Source organism: Geospiza fortis, unplaced genomic scaffold (genome assembly GCF_000277835.1).
Source record: "Geospiza fortis unplaced genomic scaffold, GeoFor_1.0 scaffold53, whole genome shotgun sequence".
NCBI lineage: Eukaryota > Metazoa > Chordata > Aves > Passeriformes > Thraupidae > Geospiza > Geospiza fortis.
In genome coordinates, this window is record NW_005054305.1 from 6,566,151 (window position 1) to 6,586,238 (window position 20,088).

At 37.4% G+C, this 20,088-nt stretch overlaps 1 protein-coding gene across 5 annotated transcripts in view; it reads right to left on the reverse strand.

Annotated features, from left to right (window-relative positions):
• The window catches only part of NOL4 (nucleolar protein 4), a 181,740-nt gene that overhangs the window by 23,455 nt on the left and 138,197 nt on the right, over nucleotides 1–20,088 (reverse strand). For all 5 annotated transcript variants that reach the window (XM_031066569.1, XM_031066570.1, XM_031066568.1 and 2 more), the window contains one exon: nucleotides 11,491–11,604. In XM_031066569.1, the coding sequence (XP_030922429.1) occupies nucleotides 11,491–11,604 (114 nt within the window). The remainder of the gene's footprint in view (nucleotides 1–11,490; nucleotides 11,605–20,088) is intronic.

The following is a 20,088-nucleotide window of genomic DNA, read 5'->3' on the forward strand; positions in this document are numbered from 1 at the left end:
CCTTTGCAGTGTAATCCTCTCATTCAGAACAAGCCTCACTATGCCTCAGGCAGCTCCACTTTTATGATAACAATCAAGCATTTTACTCAGTACTTTTCATGCCTATGTGTACAGTCCTAAAGAAATTATCTCAGTAAGGTACTCCTGCAGGAGTTTCTTTCCCCCTTGCCAAAATGCCATTTTCCAGTGACTGTGATGGGCAACATTTTCAGCTGGGATAGATCAGCATTACTCCATTCAGTGCAGAAGGACTGTGGCACCAGAGCACCAACAGAGAAAATCTTTAAACTTATGAATCAAATGTTTAGGAAGCACACAAGGAAAAGTGTGTGGGAGTGCTGGAGCAATGCTTGTGCCAGCTTTGCAGATTTATTACTACAATATCATCATGGTCACCATAATTAAACCTCCCACTATAGGTCTCTTCGTCTACTGCACTACAACTGGTGTCACTCCCACCACTGCCAGCCTATTTTGTTGACACAAAACAGTTTTCCATACTCCTGCCAGATCTGGGATATTGAGATGCAACCACTGAAAAAGACTCTATGGAAAACTATGGGGTATGATTTGGATTTTGAATGATTCTTCCTATTTCTCTTCTGCTCCAGACTTCCTTCTATTATTACACATCATGGAGTGTGTGTCAGGAGGAATGGACCAAAGCACTTTATGTTAGATTCCAAATTAAATTCTTCTTCATTTAGAAACAGATGACGGCCTAGACATGAAGCATTTGAGGTCAATGCTGAATTAACTTCCTCATTTTCAACTAATTAAAAATGTCTGTGTGTTCCACTTTGGAAAAGAAGAAAAGTAAGCCCACTGCAGATTCCATCATTTTGCTTCCACAGGTAAATTACAGCTGAAGTTATAGATCTTCTACAGAAAAACAAACAAACAAACAAACAAAAAACCCCAAACAAACAAGCAAATAAAACCCCCAAAAAAACAAAAAAAAAAAAAACCCAAAAAACCCAGCAAACCTCAGTTTTCTTGTCTGTTAGAGAGTGAGCAATTGCTTTTTTGCACTCACTTAATGATTGGTTCTTCTTTTCAAAGGTAGGTTCAGATATTTTAAAGATACTTTACCCTGTGTTTGAAAAATTTGAATGCTAATTATTTTATTTCAAATCTACATTAAAACCTGAACAGCATGTTTGTGGAAAACAAAATTCTTTCTATGAATTCAATGCAGGGTGTCTGTTAATGAACACTGTCTCCGGCAAAACTTAATTTTTACAGTTAAAAAAAAAAAAATAAGTGGTATTAAAAAAACCAAACAAACCTGACCTCCACACCCTGTCTTCAACTATTTTGTAGAAAGAGAATATTTTGCTACTGTAGAAGACTTGCTCTAATTTTTTAATAGAACTTTATAATCCTTTAACTTCAGTACTGTGAGGCTTCTGTATTTTAAAAGATTAAGTAAATAAGAAGTGATGTCTGGGGCATGGCCTTTTGACTCCATAATCATCAAACCAAAGTAGCATATGCCATTGGAAGAAACAAAGAAATGAACTTTGACTGGCCTTTGGAGGATGCACTTTCTGATTTGCTTTATTAATGGAGACAGTAAAACTGAAGCTCAATATGAAATAGCATGAGTAATAAGCATGAAATATGTGTACTGCAGCGCAAATCTGTTCCCCAAATATTCTCATTTCAGGGGAGAATTATTTTGGCACAATGCCTGGGCTGCTGGCCACAGCCTGCTTGGCTGCCTTGTCCTGTGCCTAGCCTCTTTAGCAGCTGGTGCTGCTCTCAGGCACTGCATTCAGCTCCTGCTCCCACAGCTTATTATAGGTTTAATTTTTTTCTTAGAAAAATATGTTTCTAAATTTAGTTTAGGACATCAAGCCAGTTGTTGAATCACAAACATGTTCCTGCTACCAAACATAAGCAGTCTGTGCATTCACTTGTACATGTATTTTCTGTGGGCAGAACTGCATTTTCTAATTGAGGAACACTTCTGAATCCATTGTGCAACTGATGTTTGGAATTTAGGATTAATTTATGTCTCTCTAAAACCTACTAAATCTTACTAATTCAATAACCAAAACCAGAATTTGCCTCTCTTGAAAAATAAGGTTTTGCTCATGCACACTGGCTTTGCGTTGATGTCATTAAACTGGCCCAAACTCTGCGTGATAATGGGGATTTACTCACCAGAAACATCATTCCCTGCCCGTGCTGTGGACAGGAGGGTGTGTGCAATGGAGTCATTAGCTAAACACAGGAGAAGAAATACATACTTGTGTCTATGATAGAAACATCTGACAGGCAAGAAAATGCTTCACATTTAATATCTTCTTGCCATATGAAAAGAAGGGATAGGTAAAAAGGTTCTCTATTCCTGGCTGGAGCAGGAAGAACAGAAGTCCTGACTCTAAACACTCCATCTTCAGACCTGAATAGAGAACTCTTATACCTACATGTCTACTGACCTTTCCTTTTCTGCCTCCTTGACATAAAATGAATGTTAAAGACACCTGGAAGAAAGCTGTTCCCAACCCTGTTCATTTTCATTCCATCTATGGTAGGAAGGGGGATAAGATTGCTTAAAAGTTCCCATCCAAGAAACAGCACAATATTCCACTTTTGAGCCTTCAGCTTTGTCAACCTCCAGAACAGAAAACTTACATTGACATCAATTTTACTTCACATTCAAGATCTTATTGCAGCTCAGGGTGCCTTAAAGTATACTCTGAAATCAGCAGCTTAAAATTCAACAACACACACTCAGCACAAAGAGCCTGGAAAATACAGCATTTTCTAATTTAATGATCTCTGTGTTGAGGTGAAAAATTAGCTCTTCACCTTAGGGCCTCACTGAAAATCCAAGGCATGAAATTATTTGCAATTGCATGCCTTGCACATTACTCCTTTCCATTGCATGCAGGAAACTTAATGTAGGTTGGTCTGGAGTGAGGAGGGAGGGGGGCTGCCCTGTGATACTTGGCATCCTCTCCAGCTGCATCTGCTAATGACAGAGCCCTATCCAGCACTGCTGAAACCAGGAATTTTGCCACTGACTTGAAAGGCAGCAGGATTTAAAATTACAATGCATACCACTTATTTTCTTCCCCTTGACAATATGGCCAGTGCATTCTGGGTAGGAAGCTAAGCTTCCCCATACTTGTACATAATTTGATCTCCTGACAATAATCCACATGCAGCTAAACGGTGCCTGCATAACATTTTTTGCCTCAGTGGTTAAGGCATATCATTTGGAACCACAAAAACAAACCAAAGACCAACCTAGAAGTAGAATAATCACTAGGTGGGGAAATGATGGGAGTGAACAAGGCCTGAAGTGCAAACTGGTGTGTGGGTATCCAAGGGCATTACAGTCACCTTAGTGATCATTTTGAATGCAGATCAAAAAGGATAAAGTACTGAAGTACAGAAGTCATTCTCATCCCTATTAAATAGCAAATCACAAAGAGATATCTGGGCACAAAAAGCTATTACTAATAAATCTTCTGCAGTGTAAGAGGCATTGAGCTCTTTGCAAGTTAAGTGACATTTGCCTCTTGTGGATTTTGGGATTCAAATTTCTATTTGTTTGCTTTATGTTAAGTGAACCATCTGCTTCCTTTTGCTCTTTTCTAAGACTCCAAAAACCTCCCATTCTGAAGCAAAAATCACTTTGAGCTGGAATTTTTCAGGTCTTACATAAATACACAGCAGAGGTAGGACATGGCCTTATCCCTCTGCACAGCTGCCACTTGGATCAAGTGCCTTTTTTCTTCCATCCTCTAGAGCAAATTAGGCTCTGTGAAACCCAAAAGGAAGGGAACTCCTGATGCTTTCTCCTCCACCTCTTACAAGGATGTACAGTTGATGTGCTCTCCCTGCACACTGAATAGCTGTGACAAGGACTCCATCACCCTGACACAAAATCACTTCTTTGTGCTCCCTCTGCATTTGCAGCTTTCTGCCACAGCAGCACTGCCTCAGCAGGGCATCCTCCAGCATCAGCTGGGAGATGAGCTTTTTTTGCGTAACTCCCTTTTCTGTGACCAGTGTTGTCCAAATCTGCCCCATACAATATATTGCCCTATATTACCACTATACAATATAAATAACAGAATATAGAGAACATTTTAAAACTGTACAATTTTTTCCTTCCTCCTGGGAGCTGTATTGATCAGGAACATACAATCTGGGACACAAATGTATATCTTTCTTTCTTCTTTCCTGCTCTCTGAAAGGTTATACATGAAAAAACTCCTCAGTGTCAAGATTTAGAAGCTGGGCATTAATTGCAAAATTGTCTCTGTCCTCCAAATACGAAGGTTTGAAAGTCTCTTACCAGTCACTGCTGAAAGCCAGATACAGTGATCTTGCATTAGAGGTCCATGCCCTCGCTATAATTTAGATTTTTAATTCATTTCTACCAAAGCAGTTTCACAATTACTTGTAATTTGTCCACCAGTAATTTCCTTTCTTCTTAATCAAAACACAAACTGCTCCTGGTCTGCAGTAGCCAGATGTTATTTTTGTTAACAAAACGGTGCTTGAAGAGTCTTTCTTTGTGTCAATCCCCTATTACATGCAGCAAAACACCACCAGAAATTTGTGGAGGCAGATCAGTAACATCTCCTGACAAACCTCAATTTTTAAAAAAAAATTAGGAATTAGATATAAACAGAAGGACACACCATAGCAGTGATTTCCTTGTGGCAGTACATGTGCACTTTTATTAATATTCAGATGTATTGCATTAGCACAGAACCTGCATCCAGTTCTGCAACCAGCACTTGTACCAATCTGCTCTATTCAGGTTGCTGCTATGACAACTATCCAGAGTCAAATGTTAGGTCAGCTCCCAGCATATGTGTCTAGGCCATAATTCATTTGTCAGAAACCTAATAGCCACCTATTCCTACTCCTCTAACAGATAAAAGCAATATTGTTAAAATGATGAAATGCTACAATATCCTTAACAGCCTATTCACTGAAAACTTTAGATTTTCCTTGCTTTTATCCCCCAAAACAAAAACAGCTGAGAAGGATGTGTTTGAAGTGCCTATTTGCAAACCTACCACAAAATCACAGAATAAGCTGAGTTGCAAGGAACCCATCAGGATCATTGAGTTCAACTCCTGGTCCTGCACAGCCTCTAAGAGTCCAAGAGTCTCACCATGTACCTGAGAGCATTGTCCAAACACTTCTTTGGTGCTGTGACCACTTCCCTGGGGAGCCTATTCCAGTGCCCAAACACCTCTGGGTGAAGAACATTTTTCTAAGTTCCAACCTAAACCTCCCCTGACACAACTTCAGGCCATTCCCTCTGGTCCTGCCACAGAGAAGAAATCAGTGCTTGCCCCTCCTCTTGCTCCTGTAGGGAAGTTGTACCGGCAGTGAGGTCTCCCCTCAGTCTCCTCTTCCAGGCTGAACAAGTACCCTCAGCTGCTCCTCATCTAGTTTAGGATCATTAAATTATCTCTTCCTCCACCACAATGATTACTGATATTTAATTTGTCTGGTTACAAGTCACAGCATAGAAAAAAAATTACAGCTGTCATCTTGATAAGAGATTTTTTTTAAAAATGCATTCAGTTTTTATCACAAAGAACTGTTTCACAGCATCATAGTGCATAATACTCTGTGAACATAGACTTGCCCTTGTCAACTTGAAAAGCTCAAATAAACAAAGACTTTTTTTTTTTAAACTGAGGCTAGCACATCAAGTGAGTTGTATTGTGAGGACCACACCTTTATCAGACTATAAACTTGTCTAACTACTGCTATTTTCATGTAGTCTCTGGAATGAAAGGAAAGTGTACCTTTTAAACCCATATTTAAAAAAAAAATTAAATGCAGAATAATTTTTTCTTATAATGTATATTCTATAAAATATTTACAGACAAGCACTCCGTGAAGAGACTACTAATTTAAAGAGCACCGGCCCTGACTGAGAAATGCCATTTTTAGTATGGGAAATGTGTAAGATAGCAATAACTTTCATTTTCCTCTGAGCTTAAGTTTTTCTTGGGCTCAACTTGTCATTTGCTGTGTATCTGCAATAGAATCACACATTGCATGTCCAATTACTTGGGGCATGAAGATGAAAGAAGTGTATGTAGCTCCCTCCTTTGGCTGATCAAAAAATTGTGCATGCTGTTGCAGCTTTTCCATGACATTAGTCACTGAAGTGGAGTCAAATGGCTAAAATTACATGGATTGAATCCAGGAGAGCATCCAGGCCACTGGCTTTGCAGTCATATGTGACCACTATTCTATATGCAAATATAACAATATATTCTCAAAGGTCCAGATTCCTAACTGGTACAAATCAACATGATGTGAATGAAGCAACATCAATTTTCTAAATGATCTGGCTAACTATACATGACATGTCCATAAAAAGGTTCATATACTTCTACAGTCTTATTACTCTGTGATTCAGTTCTTCTCCTGCTTTCCTGTATTCATCCTCCCTCCTCATTCCCAAGTGGTGACATTTTGTCTTGATTGCCAAAAACTACGTATTTCAATTAGAGAAAAATGCTCATTCATAAATTTTGCAACATGACAGCACACAAAAATTATAACTTCTAAACAAAAAAAAACAACAAAATGCAGCTGTTACAAAAAACCACTTGTGTCCAAATGAAGGGGAAGGCATTTTTTGCTACTATCATTCTTATTCGCTTTTCCATAGATAGATTTCATCTAGTTCATCTTCTTTAGGGAAAATAAAGAGGCAGGTCCTCTCGCATACTGTATATAAATTACTATTTACTCTTACATCTTCCCTTGAAGACTTTTCATTTGTTTTTGTTTTTTGTTTTTTTTTCTTTTTAATTTCAGACAGAACAATAGCAACACTAGCCCACCTCCACTTTCTTCAGAGTCCCACAGCCCAGCCCTGCTCCACACTGTTTCATGTTGGGTTTTTCAAAAAGTACAGCACACACATATCTGTTTGAAAGAAGCAGAGACTGACAATGGTTCAGCTCTTAGAATAAAACTTCCATTTTTGTGATCGACAACAAATTGAGCCACATGACCAAGGTCTCTGGAGGGCATAAAGAAGGCATCCTGCCCCTCTGCTCAGTGCCCAGGATATAATGACAGGATGGCTTTTCCCATATTTTTATATTTATTTAAGCATTCTTCTTTTGCCCAACCAAGACACAATTTGGTTTGTAAAGTGAAGAGCATGGAAAAAGAAGAATGGTTATATTGTTCACCATATGAAATGAATACAAGTGAAAAGGGCTGTATTTTAGCTCTACTTATTTTATTTCATGATTCCCTTGTTCATTGTAGTTCAGAACCTCCACTTAATGCAACTGCTTCATACCAAATATTGCTAGAGATGTAATAAGGATCTTGAAGGATTATCCCAGGAGAATATCCAAAGTAGCACAGAAAACCTTAAGGATTCAGATAATGCCTCTTCTGTCTCTAACTGAAGCAAATCGTGTAAGGTTGATTCAATTATTGTTTCTGCATTTTTCATCAACTGTGATCAAAAATGTCTTTAAAATTCAAAAGAGTTACTCTTTTTCAGTATCCAGACTCAACAGAGGTGATTTGTAGAGAGACACAAAAGCTCTTCATTGCCTTTGTACCATCTTCCTGATTTGGACTGTGAAAGATCAACCAAATTTAGCCCAGTGTCACAAGCATTTCACTGTTCAGCAGTACTACCAGTAAACCTAGACGATTTCAACATATAAATCTATAAAATTGTGCGACAGAATAAATTATTTTTGGTACTGGGAAGAATTTAAAGGTGGAAGTGACAGGACTCTTCAGTTGGGTAATAGGTATCAAATATATAACTTCTCAACACTAAAGCTTCTGGCCAACCAAGCAGTGCTTCATCTCAAGATAATGAAAATGCACTGGAGCTTAAGAGAGCACTTGAGTAACATCTAACACAGTCAGACAGCCAAAGCATTACAGTCTGAGCTACCACAGCCTAGTAAATACATTGATGCTTTTTAAAGAGAAGTGTCACAAACTGACAATGGTTTTATTGTTGCAGTTGGGAAATTATTGTTGCAGTATTGGGAAATTACTAGTTTCCTGAAAGACAAGAAAGCATTTGTTTTCCCACTAAGAAATAAATTCCTGGCATGAAAGAAAACCAATGTTGAAAATAAGTCAGTGATGCCAGTGAAACTAGATTTCATTAATTTATTTTTAAGATTGGATTTTTGCTGGCAGAAATTTTCAGCCTTGAGTTAGGAAATACAAAGTTCATATAGGTGAAACTTAAGACACAGTTTGAAGGATGATTTCTTCCTTACTCAGACTTAACTTATCACTCTTAACACTGTCCCCAGATCATTGCAGCTATTAGAAATACTTCTGGAAAGTAATCCATAAGATGAAGTATTTGTGTGTGTAGAGACACACACACAAGGAGAGGTTTCTTATATCTGTTAAAAAGAAATGAGGTCTTAAAACATCCCTAGTTTTGAATTTTAAGCTGCTTCTTTCTGCTGAGCAACAACTGAGATGGTTTTCATTAAAACAGTGCTAAAATTAACACTGTAGGCAAAAAAAAATTAATTTGGAAATTCATGTCGTTTTAACAAATAGAGACTTCCATAAGGGACATACATGCAAGATACTCAGAACTTTCTGTTCAACATCTATGTTGTGTCAGGGAGAGAAGGAAAAATGGAGAAGAAAAGGAAAGGGCATAAACAAGACAAGAAAAGGAGTTCAGGAGGCTGCAAGGCTTTACCTCAGCTTCAGGAATGGGCATAACACTCACTGTGTTCTTAATTAATTCATGGTTTATGGGTAATATTCTGAAAAAAGTGGTGGTGGGGATACAAATTACAGAATTACAGAACCACAGAATCAATTAGGTTGGAAGAGCCTTCTGACATCATCAAGTCCAAGCTATCACAAGAACATCACCACATCAATTAGACCATGACACTGAGTGCCACATCTCACTTTGAGGCAGATCACCTGTCTGGAACACAAAAGGCAGAATTTCACTGGACTGTATGCAAGAATAAAGCAGCCTTAATGCAATGCTTCCATTCAGCTCTGAGGGGAAGTGCTGAATGAGTGCCCTTGCCAGATCCTCTTGACAATCTACTTTCCAGGATTGTCTAATGCTTGTCTTCAATTTGAAAATCTCTTTATATAATTTTTGAAGTGGTAATTTTCATCATCAAAATCTTATTTATCTTATTTCCCCTTTCTCCCTCCCAGATTTTCACTGGCATCCTCACAGCCTGTCTGAAAACAAGGCACTTTTTTTTTAAGAGCTATGGAATGACAAAACAACATGATGAACTGAACTTTTCCAATCTTTTTCTGTTTAAGAAAAAAATCTAACGAAAATATAACATTTTAGATATATGTAAGAAAAGTGAAGGAAATTTAATAGTAAGTTAAGAGGAAAAAAAATAGGAAGACAAGCAAAATAGAACCATTTTACCTATTAGTCACACTGTCTGCACGTGAGGATACAGATCCAGTTCTCATCTCAGCAGATGAACTGAGCACACTATTGTCCATTAAATACCACACTCAGAAATACTCTGGAATGCTGTGCTCTCAGTCTACTTTATTAATTTCCCATCCTCAGAATAAATAATTAAATTTCAATGGAACTGGGGCTAAACCCAAAGTTTTCTACTTCTCTAATGACTTATCTATTCCACCCTGAAGGTTAAATTTCTTACTAAATTTTATGAAGCTACCTAACACACACTGCCATATTTTTTCCAGCATGTTCAGCATATCTAGTCAGCATATCTGTCCTGAATTCACAAGTAGTTTTGCAAGCACCAAAGTTACACCAGCTCAGATAATTTACTACTTGCTGAATCAAATGGCTGATGCTATTAGCAATTCCACTGTGTTCCCAGAACTCACTGGCCAAAAGGGGGAAGAGCTGGAGGAAGCAGAACCCAACACCTATTGTTCATAGGTAGCTTTGCTGCTTTAACATCACAGTTGCAATTAAGGCAATCAGTTGGGAGGTTTTCTGACTACAGATTTTTAATTCTGTAATGAAAAGTAAAGATATGCCTCTCCCCCCAAAGAGGTTATCAAGTCCTTGTGTGATAGTAATACTACAAATAAAAGAAAAAAATCCTATTAATATGGTTTTTTTTAGTTCTGACTACCATTTAAATATTGATTTTTGTTTCAACAGGTCTCTGGCTCCCTGAAGAGCATTATGGGATTCTCACTCAAATCACTTAAACTCTGCATCACCCTGGCTGGACTCAGGGATTGAACCAGTAGTTTTGTGCAATGAAAGTAACTGATATTTGTGCAAGTCATTTCTAGTTCCCCTTGGGCTAAGATCACATTGACTTTGTAGCTTTTCTTTTTATTATTACTGAAAAATCAGAGAGAAAATGAGAGAATATAAAACCTGCACAATCTGAATGAGCACTGCTTCTAAACTAAATTATATTTAGTATTACAGTGCTTTGACTTCTGATGTGATTTGTAAATCTTAAGGCAAATGTAGCTCAATAATGAAAATACTAGCAAAAAATATCACAGCAGAAAGAAATAGCAACATACACTCTCAGATCCTAAACTATCCATTTTATAAGTATAGCGGTAGTAATTCTTTGTACAGTTAGGGCATGACCTGAAAGAACTCAATGGACTATGCATAAAAGGAAAATGTTCTTTTAAAAAATGTTACATTCCACAAAATAAAAATCCATCTGCTATGACAGAAGCACATTTTAGAACACATGAGATATCACTAAGATTTTTACTTTGTTACAATCCTGAAGAGAAATAAAGCACAATAGCCTTTGTAATATGAATGTTAGACATTCACTGTATCTGTGGAGTGAGTAAATAATCAAAGCCTGGAATGAACTACCAGTTAGATTTCAAAAAACTGAAAGAAAACATGCAATTTCCAGAAAATTAAAGGTAATAAAATTGTAACATGCACAACAAAAGGTGAATAATCACACAAGAAAAAAACACATGAGCTTTAAAAACTCACTAATAAGTTAATTGACAGCATTTTGTTATGCAGCATTGCAACTTCTCTGTTTCAGGCAAATAGCTATTTTCAGTCAGTAATAATATTTCACCTCCTATTTAAAATGCATACACTTTTTCAAAGAGAATATGTGCACAAATAAATACATTGATTCATGGACACACGCACCATTTCTGTTATTTATGTACATTATATTCACTCTATGTTCAGTTCTTTTTAATTCTAGTACAGGGATTACACATTATGCTCTGAAAATCTACAGCCATCAAAAAGTAAATATATAGCTTTATCCAGCTGGACATTACAAATGTATTAGACACCCTTTCACAGCTTATGTAAATATAGACAAAGACATGCTTGTGTATTCATTAAAGAAAACTACAGCTTTTGTATTTTAATTAACCTTGCTAGCAAGAAGCATACAAGGCACTGCACCACCCTTCTGCATGGCACCCTATGTAAATGAGTCCAGTGCATTGATAAATATGGATGTGGCAGACCCCCAAAGAGCACAGTACCTGCTGTCTATCCAAGCGCATCCTTTTTGCAGCATTTCTGCTTTCACTCTCACAGGCGGAAGCCAGGATACTCTCTGCAACTGCTGAAGTAAGGTGTGAGGGAATAGGTCGTGACTATGGAAGAGAAAAAGAAACACAGGAATTATTCCCAGCGCAATCCACGACATCCTTGTTCAAAGCACACCATACCATCACCTAGGCAGGAAAGTCCGCTCATTGAAATGCAGTTTATACCAACAAAACAGGGAAATGGAACTTGCAAAGATGAAAAATGAAACTAGTTAGATGTTAAAGCTGCAGCTGATCCACAGATCCACGAGAAGCCCTTTCCCCCCACAGCTCTATTGTCCACTGTGTTTAGTCTGGCTCATTAAGCTGTACTTTGAACAGACAGTGGCATATTCTCTGCGTTCCAGCAGCACCCTGGCCGTCTGATTCTTGTTAAGAAAACTGAAAGGCTTTTTATCCTGTGCAGCATGTGACAGAGATGAGTAGTGTTTTTTTATAGTCATAAAAAAAACCAAGAAAAACCCAAAAAACAAAACCAAACAAAACAAAAAAACCCAAGTGATAGGGTTGAAACATCACTCAAAACCTAACAGATTGTCAGAACATTCAGAGCAGCCTCAATCTGTAGTATATGAATATTTGCATTCCTTGCTGCAACATGACTGATGTGATTAAAACGACTTAAAAAAATCTGTTTTTCTTTCGATAATGCCAGCCTTCCAACATTCCAGATATTTTGTTGTTCAACTAGATACGGTTCATTTTTCTGATTCAAAACCTGTCATTACTAATTTCATAGCATTTACACATTTAAGGTTAAAGGTGCAGTGAATCCCCCCAAAAAAGGGAAAGATAGAATCTTTTTAGCATCATTGTTGATGATGAACTCCAGTATGATCTTGCCTACCATTTCATTAGGAAGAATATTTACACAGCTTTCTTTTTCCTGATTAAATACAAAAAAATCTTCCTGAAAGATGAAGCTGATAATAATCTTCTTCATTAATATAGAAAGACATATCAGAATTACCAAGAAAATAAAAAAAGTGGGGATAATAACAGAGATACTGATGCACATATAAGCCCATTACAGAGACTGCAATTTACTGTGCCCAGTTCTGAACTTCCACAAATTTTCAAAGCTTCATTGAACTCAAATTTACATTTACTATGTAAATTTTTACCTAGTGAGGCTATGGCCATGTGTGAGAGGGTTTGGGTGTGGTTTTTGTTTTTTGCTTGTTGGTTTTTGGTTGGTTGGTTGGTTTTGGGGGGCAGGTTTTGTTTGGTTTGGTTTGGTTTGGTTTTTGAAGAGTTTACTTTCTTTCTCCCAAAAACATGGATATGAACCTGATATGAAATGTCAATTAATTTTAGAAGAAAATTTTGAAGCTGTTCCCATTCAGTTCCTAGACAATAACCTTAAAAGAGGTTAATTGTATGGGCTCAACTGATTTTCTGGTTTTCATAACATTCCAGAAACTGAGGAGCCAGCCATTATCAGTAGTAGATTTTTACCTCTAAAAATTTAAGTCCATTTATTGACTTTGGATATGCTCTGCAGAATGCCAATTTTTAATGTGACACTCTACTGTCTCTAAAGGATGTGACCACAGTCTGTCTGGACTGGAAGATGAACTAGCTTTCAGAATAGGCAGGGATTTATGGGTCTACCTCACCAGTGAAATAGGCTTATTTCTCCCCACTTCCATGAGAACAAGCTCTCTGGCATCAGCAAAGCAGCACTGCAAGAAAGGCAACCAGAGGCTGCAATACTGCAATAAATTATACTTGGATTGATTTGACAGAACAAAGTATTGAACTTGTTTCCTGTTTGAAAATAATTCAATCGAAGACATGAGGGACACCCCCAGTGTCATGACAGAGGTTAACATGACATGCAGTACAGGCAGACACCCTACTCAGAGCTCCAGAGAACAAAGTAAGCCTTTGCAGAAGGGTTTCACTGACAAAGCACTATATTTAATAAACTGCCTCCCTGGACTGGTGATGTTACTCTGAATTTGTTACTCATCCCACTAGATCCCTCTCTGTATTTGCTGGCCAAGTACCACTGTACATGTCACTGGTTTATGTATGTTCAAGGTGCACTGACTCTGTTGGCTGCATGGAAACCTCACTGTGGTCCTGTAACAGTGATGTTCACACAATGATATTCTTGAAAAATGGTGAGCAAACACCTGGATAATTCCTCCAGCTCAGGTCTTTAGCTAAATCTGTAACTATATGTACCCATCAGTAGATTTTTAGAAGGTGATATGTGAGCCAGAAAACCTAATATTCTGACCAAAAAGTCAATTGAACACCAGTTCTCCAAGTTTATTTATTTATGGGAGAGAATAAGCTTTTTGAAGTGTTTTACAAAACAAAAAATAAAGTGTTATTATAAAAATCAAGCAGTTATCTTTGAAAAGAAGTGTAGCGGTCATGTGTTCACTATTGAAATATTGAACTCAAGTTAGCACTTGCAAAAAAGAGGAAATCTCTGGATACTGGAGTATCTTCCTCTCGAAATATGTGTTAACCCATAATTTCTCTCAATCATCACTGCAGTTGGCTGTTGATATGTTCATGTCAAGAACTACCCAGAGTGAACCTTAGGGAAAATGTGATGAATACATGGCCCTGTCACCTGGGGAGTAAAGTACTGTAAAAAAGCACAGGAGAAAAATCATCTGCTCAGGGTTCAGGCTCCATCAACAGAGCTCTAGTATGGCATTGACTGAGAAGATGAACACATTCCTCTGTCACCAGGAGCCGAGCTGTTAAAAAGGAGATTTTTCTGCTTCGCAAAATTCCATATCTGTAAAGTCTCAGAAAGATCAATTTTGAAAAGCCTCACCTGAGAGGAAAAATTACTTTGAAATAATCACTTCAAAAAATTGGTTTTAAATAAACTGAATTAATATATCCATCTTCTAAGCTCAGAAGCCCCTTTCTGGCTTAACTCAGCTTCCTTTTCCTCTCTACTTCTGATTATTCATGATCTCTCTTATACCTACAGCTGTAAAACCAATTCTGTAAGAAGCTCAAACATCCCTCTTGGGTTCTGAACATCTCTCAATTCCCAAGCTGAGGGTGAGATTCAAAGGCCTTGGAAAACATGGCAAAAGTGATATAATTCAATTTTGCAGAAGGAAGCCTGCAGATCTCAGCCAAAAGGACATTTTGCAGGCTCCCAAGCTACCCTCTGCAGAGCTGAGAGCTGAGTGCTGTTTCCTGCAAGTTTGGAATTAAAGCAGGAAATGTGGGAGCCAAGGAGAACTTTTTCCAAGGGCTCCCAGGCTGCCCCCACAATCTCTGGATCCACAACCTGCCCACTGAACTATCAGAAAACCAGATTTCATTTTATATCAAAATAGAAAACCCTTGACAAACTAACATTTCTTAAAGGGGGAAAAAAAAGGCATTACAAAAAAATTCCCAACCAGATTTAGCTGATTTGGAATGTGCTTAGTGTTGTCTGAGGCATAACCTTCACAGCTCCAGTCTGGTATTTCTCTCACTTCACAGTGATGTAAAGCAGGGAATAACTATTCTGGAACTACCCATGTGTAATACAAAAAACAAAAAAAAAAAAAAGAAGAAGAAATCCTGTAAATTAATCTACCAGAAGTTGTAAATCACAAGGCAGGATAACATTTTTGACATTTTGAACCAAGGACAGATAGAAAAGACATGTGAAAATTTTATAGTAACTCTCAGGTGAAGACATGAATAAAACTTAGAAGGAATCTGGTGAACAGTGTAATACAGAACTTCTGAGAAGACTGTATGTCCATCACACAAAAGCAGTATACAGAATTGCTTTGTATTTACTTGGAAGCATGATACTGCTCATGACTGCACTAAGGCAGGAGTCACATTTTGAACATGCATCCGGTTTTGGTTTTTACATCTCCTCAGCTGACACACAGCTAACATCCAGCCTCTAATACAATGGAGGTGAAGAGCATTCTGATAAACCATGTAAGAAAAACCTGCTAGATTGCCTGTGCACACAGATGCCTTTGTTTATAACAATTTCTGAAGTGACTGACATTTAGGAAGTGGTTGGAATTCCCACAATAACCCATAAGAGATGACCAACCACCTTCAGTCCTCTCATATTTGAAACTATTTTGAGACTACCACAGAGCCTGTAGATTACAACAACGACAACAAAGCAACATGCACATTTAACCACCTTATTGGATATGCACTTTTGCATCCATTTGTGAGAAATAATTTTTTTCTTCAAATTGGTTTGAACTTTTTATACACTCATCCCTTTTTCTCTTTCTGAAGAGTTTATAAATCATTGACAGATATACTTTTGCAAGCTGCCTAATGGAAAATCAGATTAGTCAATACTTCTTTCTAGTCTAATAAGTGCTGTTTTGCCTTAAAGTATGTTAAACGTAATGAAGACCCTTTCATGACTGATGCTCCTTAGATCTGGATATCAACAATCAAAGCATCTTACAACAAGCCTTTCTGAAGTTACAGAGTAGTCCTGCAAGGTTGCTGATTTTTAGTAGTTGAAATCTGAAATCCTTGGCCTAGTTCATCTAGAAATTAGCTCTCTTGGTATAATCTCTGACTCTTTAGTAAAGGAGAGACTAGCATATTCAATATGCTGTAAAATATGCATTTTCATATAACAAGTGTATGCAGCATCATGAAGTCTGCTGTTTAAAGTGAGGTACCTTGGCAGTATTTTCATGTGAAACACCAAATATTTTTTCTGGCATAGTCACATAATTCCTGTATTTCTACACAGAATCTAAAACAACTTCTATGTTTTAATTTTTTATGTCCATTTTTGGCATAAATTTACTAATTATTGATATACTACATAACTGATTGTATTTCAGTCTAAACCACTAGGAGCAGTATACCCACTAAAAAGAATTTTGCAATTTACTGTGCATGCTGTCCCCCCGTGGTTAGAGATCCATTGTCCCTAAAGTTACTACCTTGGCATGTTTTTGAGATCCAGTATAAATAAAGGCCAAAGCTGTCGTACAAAAGTTTAGTCTACATACTTTCACACTTTACATTGGTCTGCCTCAGTTCCAAAAAAACACAGCTATCTGTTTAGTCCGATAATGGGCACACATATACACCTGCTGAAATGCCAACACCATAAGCTGATGTGTGCATAAATACTACCTTCTAGTTTAGGCAAATTAACACTGAAAATTACATCTTTCAGTATAACACAGTTGGAAACACATAAACATGCAAGCTACTTCATTTTCCTCATAGACACAATACAATAATATTACCTCTAATATAAATCACAGAGTCACAGAATCATTTAGGTTGGAAAAGATCAAGATCATTGTAAGACCATTGAGTCCAACCATTAAAACAACACTCCCAATTCCATCATGCCCCCAAGTGCTTCATCCACACTTCTTTTAAACAGCTCCAGAGACAGCAACTCCACCACTTTCCTGGACAGTCTATTCCAATGTTCCACCTTCAAATGAAGGAATTTTTCCTAATAGCCAATCTAAATCTGCCCCGGCACAAGTTGAGGCTATTTCCCCTACTCCTACTGCTTGCTGCTTGGGAGATCAATATAAATGTGAGAATGAGGAAGTATTTTAATTATTACCCAAACTTGGAAAAAAAATTGTTTAAAATTTTTCAAAGTGATTTGGCATCCAGAATTGAAGATGAATGCCTAAGATGCCTCACTGACAGTAACTGCATTTTTCCAAAGGTACCACTAGGCACTTCTATGCATATTGGGCTCCCATAAATGAGATACTCCCTAGTGCTCTCCTGCATGTCAGCTTTTCCCTCAGGTATTGCAAGACCAATTCATTTCCAAAATTAACTACTGCAAATATGCCACAATTATTTCATAATAAATTATTAAGATCTAACACCGTGTTCTAAAATGCCCAACATATTTGTAACAGCGTGCAATATCTAAATAGCACTTTTTCATAGAAAACATGCAAAATAGATTACAAGACAGGGAAGACATGATCTTCAAATAAGAGTTTTTAATCAGAACAATGCAGTGAAATGTCTAACAGAACTGTCCTGCACAGCACAATAGCAAAGGACTCAGAAACCCTTCTACACAGTATTTTTGAATTTAAAGACTGAATGAAGTACAGTACTGCACTATATTAGATGTACTTTTATAGTGGTCACAAACTGGAGGGTAGATTTAGATTAGATATTGGGAAGAAATTCCTTACTGTGAGGGGGGTGAGGCACTGGATTGGGTTGCCTAGAAAAGCTGTGGATCCTCCATCCCTGGAAGTGTTCAAGGCCAGGCTGGGTGGGGCTTTGAGCAACCTCCTCTAGTGAAAGGTGTGCCTGCCCACAGAAGAGGGGTTAGAACTAGATGAATTGTAAAGTCACTTCCAACCCACACCATTTTGTAATTCTATGATTTGTTAGTACAGAATAGTGGAATATGAACAATTGGACTGGCATTTTAATGCCTGTAGCCCTACATTTCAGTTGGGTTTGATATATTTTGCTCAGTATCATGGTCTTGTGATAAATACCCAATTGTTAGAAGATTCAATGGAATGGCTAGAAATATTTTCTTAAATGGTAGAAGAGGCTTTTTGAAACATCTGGTGATGTTCAAATCACTTTTTAAAATTTTCAGTTTTGAAATACATTGAATTGAAACATTGCACCTTGATTATGATGGCACCTAAATAAATCCAAGTATAACTTAACAAATCCATATTTCTGTCTCAAAGTTTAGCAAATGACTCTTTCTAATCAACCACTATGCTGCTGTTGCTGCTGCTATGCCCACATATGGGACCAAGTCTGGCTCTGCCTATTTGAGCAATTTCAGCAGGGCTAGTGGAAACTTTAAACTACTTATGTGAACAACAGCAAGAATATCCATCTGACTTTATTTACATAAAAATAAAGTATTTTGTCAAAAGTAGTCATCCAGGCTTCTTTTTTGTTTCATTGTTGACTCATGAGACACCTGGGGATGAACTTCTCCAGACTGGTTCATTAAAGTGCTTCACTGACTGCTGAGGGAGCCAAAGTTACCTAATTTCTCTAACAAACCTAGGCACAATTACCTCTATCTCAAATTTATCTGGTATTTCATAGTGACAGAGAACTCCAGGAATTATCCTGCTGACCAAACTCCTTCAGAGTCAGGTGAGGATTGTATTGAACACTGATAGCACTTTACTAGCAAAACTCCAGAGAACTTAGGAAAACTGAGTATGATTTAACATTATTTACTGTTTCCCCTAAAATAATACACTGAGTTGGCTTCCTATCCTTAAACCATTGGCACAGGCCAGTTAATCAAGTAACATTGCAGCAAGAGCTCTCAGTCTAAGTCAGAATCACAGTATCAAAACCACTGAAATATTTACTATTTTTTTTCTGATTTCAGGCTTACAGGTAAACAGAGTGAACATTCTTTTAACCTATTCTTTGTTTTTCAATAAAAATGGATTTTGTTCTACATCAGAGCTTACTGCTATTTCAGAGGGGATTACTTTTATTCTAAATTCAACAAAAAATTGAAACAAAGGTCAAAATTTGGTTCCTATATTTTTCTCTTTCACAGGATGTAAAAGACTAAGTCCTGTCAGGTTAGTAGGTATTTTTCACTTTTAGTTTTAATTCTATTTTTCCAAATACCATGCCTTTTTTAAAGCTAACTTCTTCATATTTTGCAAGGCTAATGGAAAAAGTGTTACTTCTTCAACTGCTCACGTTTCCAAAATTGCCTATACTTTGAAAAGTCATTAAAAAGCAAAAGTTATCTGGGGAAGATTTAGGAGGAAGTTCTTAAAAATCACACAAGTATTCACTTAACTGTTCCATGGTGAAAAAAAAAAAAAGAACAGCATATTTAAGAGCCTTAGAAAAACTGATTCTAGAATATTTTTTCAAGACTATATGAGATCTAATGGTAAAAGTCAAATTTTATTAGAGAGTAGCTTTGGCCTATTTCAACCAAGTTGCCCATCAGACTTAAATAAGTTAGCCATACCAAAAAAGGTAGAGATGCCTAGAAAGGGAAGTGCCCAACTGACAGAGTTTGGGGTATAATACAAAGTAACAACTCTATTAGTATTTGTAACCTCATGTAACTGTTATTGTGATAATCTTCTTAATGCTTCCCAGCTTGTTAATCAATTAGACATGCATCCCTGAATCCACAGATCCTCATTTTCCTGAAAATGCTTATGACCTTTCCATACATAAAAGCCTGGAGGACTGAAAAGCCATGTGACTGCAAGGGCAGCTGGACTTTTCAGCACTAAATTCAGTAAATATTGAAAGATTCCTCTTTCTAAAACTAAAAAGCAGAACCTAGACACCTATCCCAAGCAATCTTAATGAGGCAGCTTTTGGAAAACATCCCCCTTCTGGAAACCAGTTGCCACCGAAGTTGCTCAGTCTCAGTACAGACATATGACAAGCCACCAGACACATCCAAAACACCTTGATTAACACGAGCACAGTTGCAAATTGTTAAAACACCTCCCTCAGCCAACTGGCACAACCAAGTGACAGCAGCAGTGAAAGATTACAGAGCTTAGTTATTTGTTCTTGAGGCTG